This window comes from Tursiops truncatus, chromosome 6 (genome assembly GCF_011762595.2).
Source record: "Tursiops truncatus isolate mTurTru1 chromosome 6, mTurTru1.mat.Y, whole genome shotgun sequence".
NCBI lineage: Eukaryota > Metazoa > Chordata > Mammalia > Artiodactyla > Delphinidae > Tursiops > Tursiops truncatus.
In genome coordinates, this window is record NC_047039.1 from 15314857 (window position 1) to 15327499 (window position 12643).

The 12643-nt window shown below is 51.7% G+C and overlaps 1 protein-coding gene across 2 annotated transcripts in view; it reads left to right on the forward strand.

Moving 5' to 3' along the window:
* Nucleotides 1-12643, forward strand: part of LOXL2 (lysyl oxidase like 2) — a 102298-nt gene that overhangs the window by 45751 nt on the left and 43904 nt on the right. For both annotated transcript variants that reach the window (XM_033857659.2, XM_033857658.2), the window contains one exon: nt 4883-5094. In XM_033857659.2, coding sequence (XP_033713550.1) covers nt 4883-5094 — 212 coding nt within the window. The remainder of the gene's footprint in view (nt 1-4882; nt 5095-12643) is intronic.

A 12643-nucleotide genomic window follows, 5' to 3' on the forward strand; every position in this document is an offset into this window, starting at 1 on the left:
TTCTAGTTAAGCTGAATTCCCGTAACTGGATTTTTTTAAATGATTATTAGTTTGTTCCAAGAATATGTGAGGACCCACGATGTCTCGTGTCTGGCACTCGTTGCCATGGGGAATACAAGAATGAATAAAGCACAATTCTGTCCTTGAGAGACTCACAGTCCGATGAGGTGGCACGATGAAAAGACAGATGGTACAAGGCAGTCAGTAAAGGCCAAGAATGAATTGAGGGACCCAGGAAGCAAATGCTAGAGGAATAAAGGAGTCGAATCTATGTGGATGAGATATTTGGGGGAGGGACGTCCCGGGACGTCACAGCCCTCCACAGGTATTTTTCAAGCGATTGAATGAACCAGACTGTTCCCGAAGGTCAGGAGGATTCTGATCGGTAGAGAGGAAGGAAAAAAGGATTGCGGGGAGCAACTTGATGCTGGGGTTAAAAAAGTGATGTCAGCCTGGCACCTTGAGACTGGAGAAAGGGCACGGAGGGGATGAGGTGGGTCCCGTCAGGGAGGCTCTTGACTAGGAGCATAAGCCCTGGGAGAGCCACGGGAAGGTTTTGAGCCAAACCCACGAACGCACAGCGGTCAGCTGGGTGCATATGCCAGCCGTGTGTGAGATGGACTGGGTCAGCCATTCATCCGGACCGGGGAGACATACAGGGTCCCGTGAAATGACAGAATTGTGACGCTCTTCTCTTACTTCCACTACATACCTGCCTGCACAGTAGAAGTGGGAATGAGAAGGTGACTGAAGGGTAGGAGAAGCACTTCTGGGGCAGAATGGGCCATAAGAGTGAGGAAGAGAGAGGGAGCAGAAGGCATGCGAGGCTTGAGGGCTGCAAGGGCGTCACCTTCCAGCCTGCAGGAAGGAAAGACCCAGGGCATCCTGGGTGTGTTTGGTTTGAGGTGCTGAGGAAGGTGCCAAGATGGCACCTGGGGAAACGGATCTCTATCTGGAAGGCCAGTTTCTAAAAACAGCCAGATAAAGAGAGCTAAGGGCTTTGGGCTTTGAGAGCAAGATGCAGGAACCTGTTAGCTGTAGAGGGAAGGAGCTTGCTAAGCGAGCAGCGATTGTGCAGCGCTACCCAGTCGCGTGCTCTAGTTGGGATGACGGCGGACTAGTATATCTCCATCGTGGTGCTCCCACCTGACACCACTCCAAGGATGACTTCTCAGGTGGGAAGGCCTGAGCTGATAAATTATGTAATTAATTATGTAATTAAATTACGACTTCTAGAGGAAAGGAAGGGGGAGAGTTGGGCTAAGATCTGACCCTTGCAAATGTGCCCTCCCCGGGAGGCCACGAGCTTCGTGCTGACTTTCAGAGAAATTGTGAAGTGCGTTCTTAGAGGCTGGGCTGCTTGCCTCGCCTCCCCCTGTGTCTTTCTCTGATGCAATCTCCAACTAGACTTTCAAAACTGGTGATTTTTCCTCATTGGCGACAGCCCCAGGCTGTCACATTGTGGAATTTGCAGTTCATTCACAGATGCGGCAAATGTGAAATGCCATTCAAGCACAAGACTGGGAGCGCAGCCCTGGTGCTTCTTCACTAGCCTTTCTTTCCACCACCCCACTAGTTAAGGCAGGGCAGGGCATGGCCTCAGGGCACCTTTATTTTCCCCTTTGGAAGCCTCACTCCCGGGGGATAGGATGAGTTTTGCGTAGGACAAGCCCGGAAGGTTCTGTGAATTCCTTGGAGGGAAGCCTTTTGGAGAGCCCAGTGAACTATTGCCTCAGGCAAGAGGACCAGCATTCAGACTTTCATTTGAATTTTAAAAAGTGCCAGGTGCATTGCTGGCTTCTGGGCTATTGGGCTTCAGGTAAAACTCACAAGTGTAGAGAGACTTTTGTTAGAAAAGAAAAACGTGTATATGTTTTAGTGTTTCAAATCTTCACTTCTCTTCTGAAGTTGAACTTCTGGGGAAAAAAAAAGTCCTAAGACTTGCGGTTATGGAAGGGATTCCACAGCAGTGAGGTCAGGAGGGCCGTTCTGTGTATACGTGTGTGTTTTCCTACACAGAGGTCTCTGAGCAGTCCAAGTGAGCTCCTTAGCCAGCAGCAACCCCTGAATGTGTGCCATGGAGGGTTTCCCTGCCACCCCCTGGCCTGAGTCCAAGGGCAGCTGGGAGGTGGCTCTCTCCCCTCACGTACACTCTTGCCTGACTCACGGCTCCTCCGGGCGGGTCGCAGGGTGGACTTCACATATCAACTTCGAATGGGCAGAGCCCAAAGGGAGCCCCCCTAGAAGGCTGAGCCCCAGGCCCTGCCCCGTGTGGATCAACTCAATACCGGGCAAGGGATGGGGCGAGGGCGGGAGGGTGAGGACCGTACAGAGGCCCGGGGTTACGAGCCTGGGGCACGGGCTTGGAGTCAGAATTTGGTTTTCATCCTTGTTTATCTGCTTCTTGGCTCTGTGAACTTGGAGAAGGTGCAAAACCTCACCAAGTTTCCTCGTTTTTCACCTGTAGCACGGGCATACCATTGGCCCTCTCACCGGTTGCCATGGGAATTGAGGAAGGAAATGAATGTAAAGTTCTGAGTGCGGAGTCTGACGTGTAATTGGCTCGTATTTGATAAATGAGAGCCCTCATAGTCGTTATGATTCAGAGCAGAGGGCCCCAGGATTGGGGTGTAAGGAGGAGGCTGGCAGGGCCCGTGGAGGTGAGAGACCGTATTTTCTGGAATGAATGAATGAATGAGGTGGATTTGAGCCCAAGAGGATGGGAAGGAATTGGTTCTGTGGAGGGAGAAGAGGAGAAGGAATGGCAAATGTGATGCTTGCCTGACTGCTCTCCCAGGGCTTTGGAGGAAAACTCTCTGCATCCTCCTCCGCCACATAGATGCACAGACATACACTCCACACAACGCAGAGACACACAGCCCTGTCACTTGCACATCATCCTGCACACGGACACACACGAGCAGTGCACTCCCACAGAGACACATAGACAGACACAGACACGTGCAGAGACACACACACACAGACATACTCGTGACACTCAGACACACACACTCATACACACACACTCACATGCAGTGAGTCAGTGGGAGAACAAGGACAGTGACATCAGTTCTAGCGCTTTCTCTTCTTTGAGCCTCATTTCCCACATCCGAGAGCCCACCGGGCTTGCCCACCGGGCTTGCCCACCAGTCATACTTCTGCTGAGGGGATGCTGACCTGAATCAAGACAAGGGTCTGCTGAGCGCCACCCGTCCCCCCGCCCCGCCCCGCCCCCAGGGCTTCCTCCCTCTGGGTTCACACTCCATATCTCCCCTTAGTGAGGCTGCGCTGATGCTCTATGGGGGCGGGGTGGTGGTGGGGAGAGAGGCCAGGGGTGGGGGGAAGTGGAGGACGGCAGGGGCGGGGGAGGATCTGTGAATTTAATAAAGTCAGCCTAGCCTGCTTGCCCCGTGAAGCCGCAGGGCTGATGCCACGGTGGTAACTTTCCTTCTGGGCGTCACGTGTTCCTTACATGCTGGAATTCCAGCCTGGCCTCCCGAGGTGGGAGGACAGAGGAGGGAGCTGGCCCACGGGCCAGTGTAGACCTCAGGCCCTTTCTTGCTCACCCACATCCATGTGTCTTGGTGGCACGGGTCCTGTGGCCTGAATGGGGGCTGTAAAGGATCCAGGATGCAGGCAGGCAAACATAATCCTGCCACTGGCGGCTTTCCTTCCGCTCTGCATGGAAAGGAACCAGAGCCAAATGCCACCACTCCTGGCCCACATACTTTCTGCTGCCTCGCAGGACTGGGGAAGCAGGGCCTGGCTTTGCACCCTGAAGCCAGTGGCAAGGAGACCTGAATCCCTGGGCACCCAAATAATGGTCCTGTTCAAACTCCTGGTTCATTTGCATCCTGGCTGGACGGGGGGTTTGGGCACTCGGGTCGCCGGGTTCCTCTCTGCCAGCACCCCTGCCCGGCCCCACCTGGCCCAGCTCACAGAGCATCTCACGCTGCACCTCGGGTGCTCCCTGCCTCTACGTGGTCTTGGGGAGATCCCTGGAGTCAGCCAATTTTCTTATCTGGAAAATGGGGATGACAATAGCTGTAACGACCTCATTCTGTTGGGGCAGAAAGAAGAGGGGCTGGAAGTGAGAGATTCTGGAGATCCCATAGTGTTTGGGGGCAGATTGCGTGAGCCTTGGAAAAACATAAAAGAGGTATCACTGGAAATCCCAGGTAGGCCCGCGTTCCTCCACCCACCCTGGCTTCTCGGGGGCCCCCTATCCAACCAAATCCCCGGGGCTCGGGTGTGGGCTTGGGGCAGGGACACTGCAGCTCAGTGTCAGGGGTTGGGGAGGGGAGCCCACCCTCGACCCGCAGCCGCCCTCCCCTTCCCTCCTGGGATTTTCGCCCTAAAGATTGCCAACCTGGGGGCTATGAGGTAGTGTGCAAGATGGCCCCACCAGCCTCAGTGTATCTGAGTCTCATTTGCCTGAAACTTCAGTGTTACTGAAGGATTAGTGGGGAGACACACACACTCACTCCCACGCATGCATACATATGCTTTGGAGTACAATGCAAGCATCCAAGTTATCTTTACTATAGAGCATGAAATTCAAGGAACACGGTCTCTCTTCTGCTCTCGTTTTGAGACCCCTGCAGGAGGCTGCTGCCCTCTGCTGTTTTTGATAAGACAGAGGAGGAGCGTTGGGGTCCTCTGAGTCTCTGATTGCCCAGGTCACACCTGCTCCCCTCCTCCAGTCCCCTCAGCCAGACTGTCTCCCACGCACACGTGCTGTGTGCTCGCGGAGAGCGCCCAGGGACCCCCGAGGGCCCGAGGGGAGAGGCAGGGGGGCCAGCAGAGCGCCCGGTCTGCCGTCACCTCTCCACGGCCAGACCAGGAAAGTAACCCCTCTCCTTCCACGCCTCCTCCCTCCCAGAACATGAATATCCAGGTGGAGGACATCCGGATCCGAGCCATCCTCTCCGCCTACCGCAGGCGCACCCCAGTGACGGAGGGCTACGTGGAGGTGAAGGAGGGCAAGACGTGGAAGCAGATCTGCGACAGGCACTGGACAGCCAAGAACTCCCGCGTGGTCTGCGGCATGTTTGGCTTCCCCGGGGAGAAGAGCTACAACGCCAAAGTGTACAAGTAAGGAGGCTGCGGGGAGTGCAGCTGGCTGGGCTCTGGCCCTGCCTTGTTGTAGAGTTAGCTCTGCAGTGGCCTGGGCCGCTGCTGTCTCCCCAGCAGGTGATTATTCTGAGCAATCTGGGCCTTGCAGCAACTGTTAGGAAATTGAGAAACCGATCGATTTGATTCGGTTCTATCCATCCCGAGTAAATCTTGCAATGCTGTTAGGATTTCCAAAGCTAATATCTCCCAGGGGGAGAAAGAGTGGCTCATAAGGAGACTTAGAGTACTTTGCCTGAGGGGGTGTCCAGGGAGGGGTTTTCAGCTCAGGGCAGGCTGGTGTATTGGCTGGTTGTGGGGTCTTCCTAGTTCCTCTAATAAGGATAATAATCGGCTTTACTGAGTGCTTACTCCATGCCAGGCAGCTCTGTGTTTAGTCTCTTAAGCTTCACAACACTAGGAAGCAGGGATCTATTTCAGAGTCAAGGGAATGAAGTCGGAGAGGGGTGATAAATCTCGGAAGTGGCTGGGACTTCCCTGGCGGTCCAGCGGTTAAGACTGCGCTTCCACTGCGGGGGGCGTGGATTCGATCCCTGGTCCGGGAACTAAGATCCCACATGCCGTGCGGCGTGGCCAAAAAAAAAAAAAAAAAAAAAAAACCTAGGAAGTGGCAGATCCAGGATCCAAACCCAGGTCTCCAGCGACAGGGTCCACACTCCTCAAGAGTGCAGACTCACTACCTCTTTCCTTTCAAGCCAAGGAGAGAGGTGGCTTCCAAGCCGGCAGACAGGGGTCCCAGCCCCAGCTCTTCTTCCAGATCCCTAGGGTCAGTGTAGGCTGCATCCCTCCCTGGGCTCGTCCTGGCTGCCTCCGGTCAGAGCCCCCGGTCCACCAGGAGGGTGAGTGCTTGGAGGCAAGCTGCCCGGCTGGGCAGGTAAGCATGGTGGTGATTCCTACCCCCGGCGGCCCTCAGACATGGCCCAGACCTTCCTGTTTGCACAGGGTGGGATGGGGGCATGCAGGGTGGTCCCCATCTTCTAAACAGTTTGGAGAAGTCCCTTCAGCTGGCCAGCTCCTTCCCTGGAGACACTTTCTCAGCTTTTCCTTCCCATTGGAGCCAAGAAAAGCAAATCCCCTCCCCTGACAGGCCTCCTACCTGCTGGACACACCAGAGCGCCCAGCCTGTCATAGGTCTGAGTCCAGTCCCGGGAGCCGGAAGGCTGCCATGAGCCCTGCCCGGAGCAGGATGGGGTGCCTGAGGCCAGGCAGCACGTGGCTTGTTCAGAGGGCATTTGAAAGCTACCTCCTGAACTGCGGATGGACCGGAGTCCTCTTCTGGCTTTTGAGGAAGGATCTCAGATCTCAGGTCTGTTTTGGCAGCTGGGCCTCACATGATCCTCTCACGAGCTGGGTTTGAAAACCCCCTCCCTGTTCCTCCTACAGTGTGTCTGTGGCTTTGCTTTTTCAAATGCGGGCAGGAAAAAGGCTGCTAAGTCTGGGAGGCATCCAAGGTGGTGGGAGGTGAGCTGTACTCTCAGCTGAGATGGGAGATGATTAGCAGACACTGGAAACTAGCTCCTGGTCCAGCGCTCTCACTGGAGATGGTGTAGAGGGGCGGGGCTGGGGCGATGGGAGGGCGGCTAGGCTGAAACCTTCTCCGTCTCAGCTTGTAGATATCTGATGTGGTATGTTAGTCCCTGGGACGCAGCTGACATTTGGGCCCCAAAAGAGAGAAGCGTGTTGGGGAGAGTTTCCGTGCTTCGGTGGTGCTGTTAGGGATTGAGATGGTAGCTGGTGGGAGGAAGCTGTTAGCGAAAAGCGGTGCCTCCCAGGGCATGTGGGGTCCTCAGAGGTCACCCGGCCCAAGCCCTCAGGCTGCACAGGAGGAGACCCAGGCCTGAAGGGCAGTGGGGTCGGGGGTCACAAAGCCACTCCTGCCAGAGATGCAGGGCAGCCCGGGCAGGTCTGCTCCAGGGAGAGCTCTCCACACTGCTACCTCCACCCTCAGACCTGCTTCTGCTTTGCTCCACCCTAGAGGCGGGGTCACACTGCACAGGCCGCCACCACCGGCTGGCTGGTAAGTCTGAGAACTGGGGCATCACTGGCCTGGAGACAGGGGTATCTGTGAGCCCTGCTCAGAGACTGAGGACAACAGAGGCCTGGGAGCCAGAGTAGGGGCCACACCCTGCATGGTCCCTGCATCTGGGCCTTCTGGTAGCATCTTTCCCCACCTCCCTTTCACCTTTTCTGCAGCAGCCTGTCTGTCGCTGCTGTTGCTGACCACACCCCCAAGGCAGGTCATGTGGTCTCCCAGGGAGGCCCTTCACCCCAGGAAGGAAATTGTTTTCAAAGTAATTCTATCTGGGGTGGGGTTAGTAGTCTCCAGGCATCCACCAGGCCCCTAAGGGACTTTGCAGCCTTGGAAATTCACCTGGGCAGCATGTATGGCCTCTCCACCCTGCCTTCCTCTGCTAACCTGCAGGTCTGGTGGCCTTAGAATTATCCCCAAGGCCGGGACTGCAGCTCTTCATCAGAACCTCTGCTGGCCATCCAGCCTCGACACCCCCGGCCAAGTCAGAAGAGTCTGGTGGGGTTGCCTGCAGGTCCCCCAGAGGCCTCTGCACTCACAGGCTCTCCCCAGAGTGAAGTCAGGGGCTCTCACCGAGGGCTGCTTTGCCATGGGCTGACTCCTATGCTGGACTGGGAAGCTGTGCGTATACCTCAAAATTGATAAAGTTGAAGCTTCAGGGCCCCATCCCCGGGGCCAGGAACACTTTGTAGTCATTTTCTTTTTCTTAAAGCAGGATCGCAATATTGATGTTGATTTATGGATACGAGCTTACTGAGCAGAGATTCTGCATCTAATGTTGCATCTTGTGAGTTAGGAAGAGCTCTAAGACTTTGGTGAGTTGGCTGAAACAGGGACCAAAAGGAGGCCCTCCACAGCAGATTATAGAAATGCCGGATCCACTTTGGTTTCACGTAGAGAAAGGGGTTCAGAGGCTTGGGGAGACTGGAATGTTGGAGTGGATTTGTCATCTAAGACCTACTCTCCCAGAGAGTCCAGAAGACAGACTTCTCACCATGACCGTGAGGAATAAGTGTGTGAGGGGAACCCTGGCGTTCTTAAGAGCTCCCTGATTGCTCTTCTCTGTAAGCCAGACCTCAGGGTGGGAGCTGCAGTCACCGCAGGTTGGGAAACCTAAACGCAATGCGGGTAATTGGATCAGGGGCGGCAGGGGCCAAGTGACAGCATTCAACGCCAAAGGCAAGGTGGGCATGGCTACTGAATGACCAGCAGATCTGACTCCTGCAGACCTGTGGTATTGACCAGTTGATCTAGTTGGCTGGATCGTGGTGTTCCTAGAAGTGAAATAGGAAGCCTCCTCAATTCCGTTTTTTGGGCGGGGGGCACACCGTGAGTCTTGTGGAATTTGAGTTCCCCGGCCAGGGATTGAATCCTGGCCCTCGGCAGTGAGAGCACGGAGTCCTAACCACTAGAACGCCAGGGAAGTCCCTACTCCATTCTTGATGTGTCAGAGCAGAAGAGTTCTAGGTCAAGAGAACAAAACTCTAACCTGAATCATAAAAGCAGGCCTGGCCTCTCAAACAATATCCAGACTTGAGCCAGTTTACAGACCCAGAAGCCCTTGAATGAAGAGGAGGCCAGGTCCCCTTGAAGAAGGACTGTGGCATGCTGCCAAAAATGTATACTGTTAATCATTGGCCCAGCCTTCTCCAAAGGAGATCACTGTATGTTGGGCACAAGGAAATAATCAGAACCTTCAGGAACCACCGGACACGGGCTCTGAACTGACACTGATTCCAGGGGCCCAAACATCCCTGGGGCCCACAGTCAGAGTATGGACGTCGGGTGATCAATGGAGTTTGGCCTCAGGTCCACTCATAGTGAGCCCAGTGGGCCCCTGAACCCATCCGGTGGTTATTTCCCTAGGTCCAAAATGCACAATTGGAATAGACATAATCACATAGCAGGCAGAATTCCTACGAAGTCTGGCTTCCTCCTTAGCTGGAGGAGAGCCAGGAGGACTTCTCATTTTTTAGTTGAATCAGTTCAGCTCAGTGTTCTTCTAGCCACCCAACCATCGGGCTAGATACCTCTTTCTTAAGTAGGCTTCCCGCTTGGCCAACGGCTGTCCTGTAACTCCAGTCGCTCACCAATCAGCAGGCCTGGAGCGGGCTGTCCACGCATCCTCCCCAGCGCCTCATATCTGCATCCCCGTATCTCTGCATCCCGGGGGGCCTGTGGGAGTGAATCATGGGGGCGGGGTGGGCTCTGGTGGTGGAAGCCTGTGGAGGATCACGGGCAAGTTCCTGTGAGCTGATGTAAGAGGGCAGTGGGGCTGTCTGGGGAGGAAGGAGCAGCTCTGTGTCTGCCGAGGGTGCTTCGCTCTATATTAAGAGCTCAGTACATCTGTTCCTGGGAGAAGCTTGTGGTCATGGAAATCTGGGAGCTAGAAGATGTTCCAGTCCAGTGGGATCTGACCACTCCTTGTGCAGCTGACATCCCCTGGGTGTATTTGCTCACCCAATGGTAGGGGTGTCATAGCAAGCTGTAACCGCCCCCCACCCCTGCCACCGAGTGCGTTCTCCAGTCTGACGTGGGAGTGTCATGGGAAAGAAGCTGGAGGCTGTGTCCTCAAGTGCAGGGCCCTTCCAGGGAGTGGGGAGGGGCAGTGGCTCTTGGAATTATTAACAGTCCTCCTATGTAGTCCTGTGCTCTGTCTGTAGCTATGTTGAGCACACATCCTGAATTTTCCAAGACAGTCCTTCTTTCAAAAAAATAAAATTGGGTGACGGGGGCCTCTCCGCGTGGCTTGTGGGATCTTAGTTCCCTAACCAGGGATTGAACCTGGGCCATGGCAGTGAAAGCACCGAGTCCTAACTACTGGACCGCCAAGGAACTCCCAAGACAGTCCTTTTTTTTTTTTTCAAAGATTCTGTGTCATTGCACCCACAGGTACAGTAGAATTACTACCAGTAGCAATTTTTGATTAAGGAAAGATATCAGCAGCATCTGTAGGGTTTTTCCTTCCTCTTTGTTCATATCCCATTCACTCTGAAACAAAGCAGAAACTTCCAGGGCTGCTGGACCAGCAGGGACAGGACCCTGCTTCTGCCCATCTGGGGCCAACTTGCCCTGGACGGCCCCTCCTCTGAGCAGTCCGGCAGTGATGCTGTCCAGCTCTCCCTGGCATCTCACTGGATTCTGCCAATCAGGGATGAGCACATAGACCCCAAGACCTGGGACAGCATGAGAGGACAGGGTGTCCTCCCCACCCTCCTCCTTTTCGAATCCCGCCATCATTCAAGGCCCAGTTCAAACCTACTCTTCCTTGAAGTCGTCCACCATCTCTCTTCTCTCATCTTTCTTTTTTTCCTTTAACCAGTACAGTTTTTATTTATTTATTTGATAGACACTTAGGCAGCCCTTCCAAGTGCTGGGCACTGTGGTTAAGTGCTTTATAAGAATTAACTCATTTAACTATCCTAACAATCTGATGAAGTAGATCCCTCTGCTACATCTGATCTGGAGATGGGGAAACTGAGGCACAGTGACCTTTCTGTTAAGCAATTCATTACCTACTGGTTGGTTATCATTTTAGAAAAAACTTTGACTCACCTTGATCCGTATTCTGCCTTCCAAAAAACAAAACCATAAAAACACACAACGCAGGCTAAGAGCTTACCTAGGATATGCTATGGAGACAACCTCAGCCTCACTGACTCCTGGGTGAAGAATTTTTTTTTAAAGGCTATAGATGGTAATTTAATAATGATAAAGGGGTTAACTCATCAAGAGGACATAACAATCTGAAATGTTTATGCACCAAATAACAGCTCTTCAAAATACACGAAGTAGAAACCGACAGAACTGCAAGGAGAAATAGACAAACCCACAATCATAGCTGGTGATTTCAGTTCTACTCTCTCAATAATGTATAGAACAAGTAAGGATATAGAAGACCTAAACAACGCTATCACCCAATTTGACCTATTTGGCTTTCAGAGAACACTCCACTCAACAACAGCACTATGCAAAATTTTTTCAAGTACACATTCAAACAAAACATAGCCTAGCTGGAGCATAAAATAAGCCTGGACCATAAATTATGTCTCAATAAATTTAAAATGATTCAAGTCATACAAAGCGTATTCTGTGAACATGATGGAATTATGTTAGAAATCAATAACAGAAAGATATCTAGAAAATTCCCAAGTACTGGAAACTGTATGCCCAGTTCTAAATAACCCTTCTGTCCTAAAGGTAATCAAAAGGTAAATTAAAAAGTATTTTGGCCTGAATTAAAATGAAAACACAGTATCTCAAAATATGTGGAATATAGCTAAAGTAGTACTTAGAGGGAAATGTATACTCCTGTACTGGAAAAGAAGAAAGGTATCAAATCAATGACATCAGCTTTCACTCTAAGAAACTAGATAAAGAAGAGCAGATCAAACTGGGTGAAGATTTGATGTGGTCTGTGGCTGCGTTTCATCACCATTATAATTTCCATGACGAAACCAAGTCTACTTTGATTCAGCAGAGGGGGTAATTTAAGTCTCTTCTCATTGCTTCTCGTTGGAGTCACATCTTTAATTTTTTCTATCAGTGGGAGAGAGTTTTACACGCAAATTGTCCTGCTAATTGACAAAGGGAAATAAAGGCAGGGGACAACAAGACAGCATGCTGAAGATATCTGAAGAATTTGGGTGACCAACCCTTCTGATTGCCCAGGACTGAGGGGTTTCCTGGGACCAGGGGTCCCATCTCTTTTATTTATTTATTTATTTATTCATCTATTGACGTATAGTTGATTTACAATATTGTGTTAGTTTCAGGTGTACAACGAAGTGGTTCAGTTATATATATGTTCTTTTATATATATTTATATATAACTTTTCTTTTCTTCATATATACATATAAAACTGAAGATTATTTTCCATTATAGGTTATTACAGCATACTGAATATAGTTCCCTGTGCTATACAGTAGGTCCTTGTTTTTTATCTACTTTATATATAGTCGTGTGTATCTGTTAATCCCAAATCGTAATTTATCCCTCCCCCCTTGCCCCTTTGGTAGCCATAAGTTTGTTTTCTATGTCCGTTGAGTCTGTTTCTGTTTTGTATATGAGTTCATTTGTATTATTTGTTTAGATTCCACATATAAGTGATACCATATAATATTGGGTTGGCCAAAAATTTCGTTTGGGTTTTTCCATAACATCTTGTCTTTCTCTTTCTGACTTACTTCACTTAGTATGGTAATCTCTAGGTCCATCCATGTTGCTGCAAATGGCAATATGTCATTCTTTTTTTATGGCTAATATTCCATTGTATTTGTCTCTCTTAGATCCCTTTCTGCATTTTGTATTTGTAGACCTTAGTATTATCTCACTACACTCGGTTAGTCCCTTGTCTTCTAGAATGTGAGCTTCCTGTGGGCAGGAGGCCACCACTGCCCTTCCGGGTCCTGCTCCGCAGTGCCCAGCGCGGGCCCAGCATGACCAAGTGTTCAGTGAGTGCTGGCAGGTGCACCCTGCAG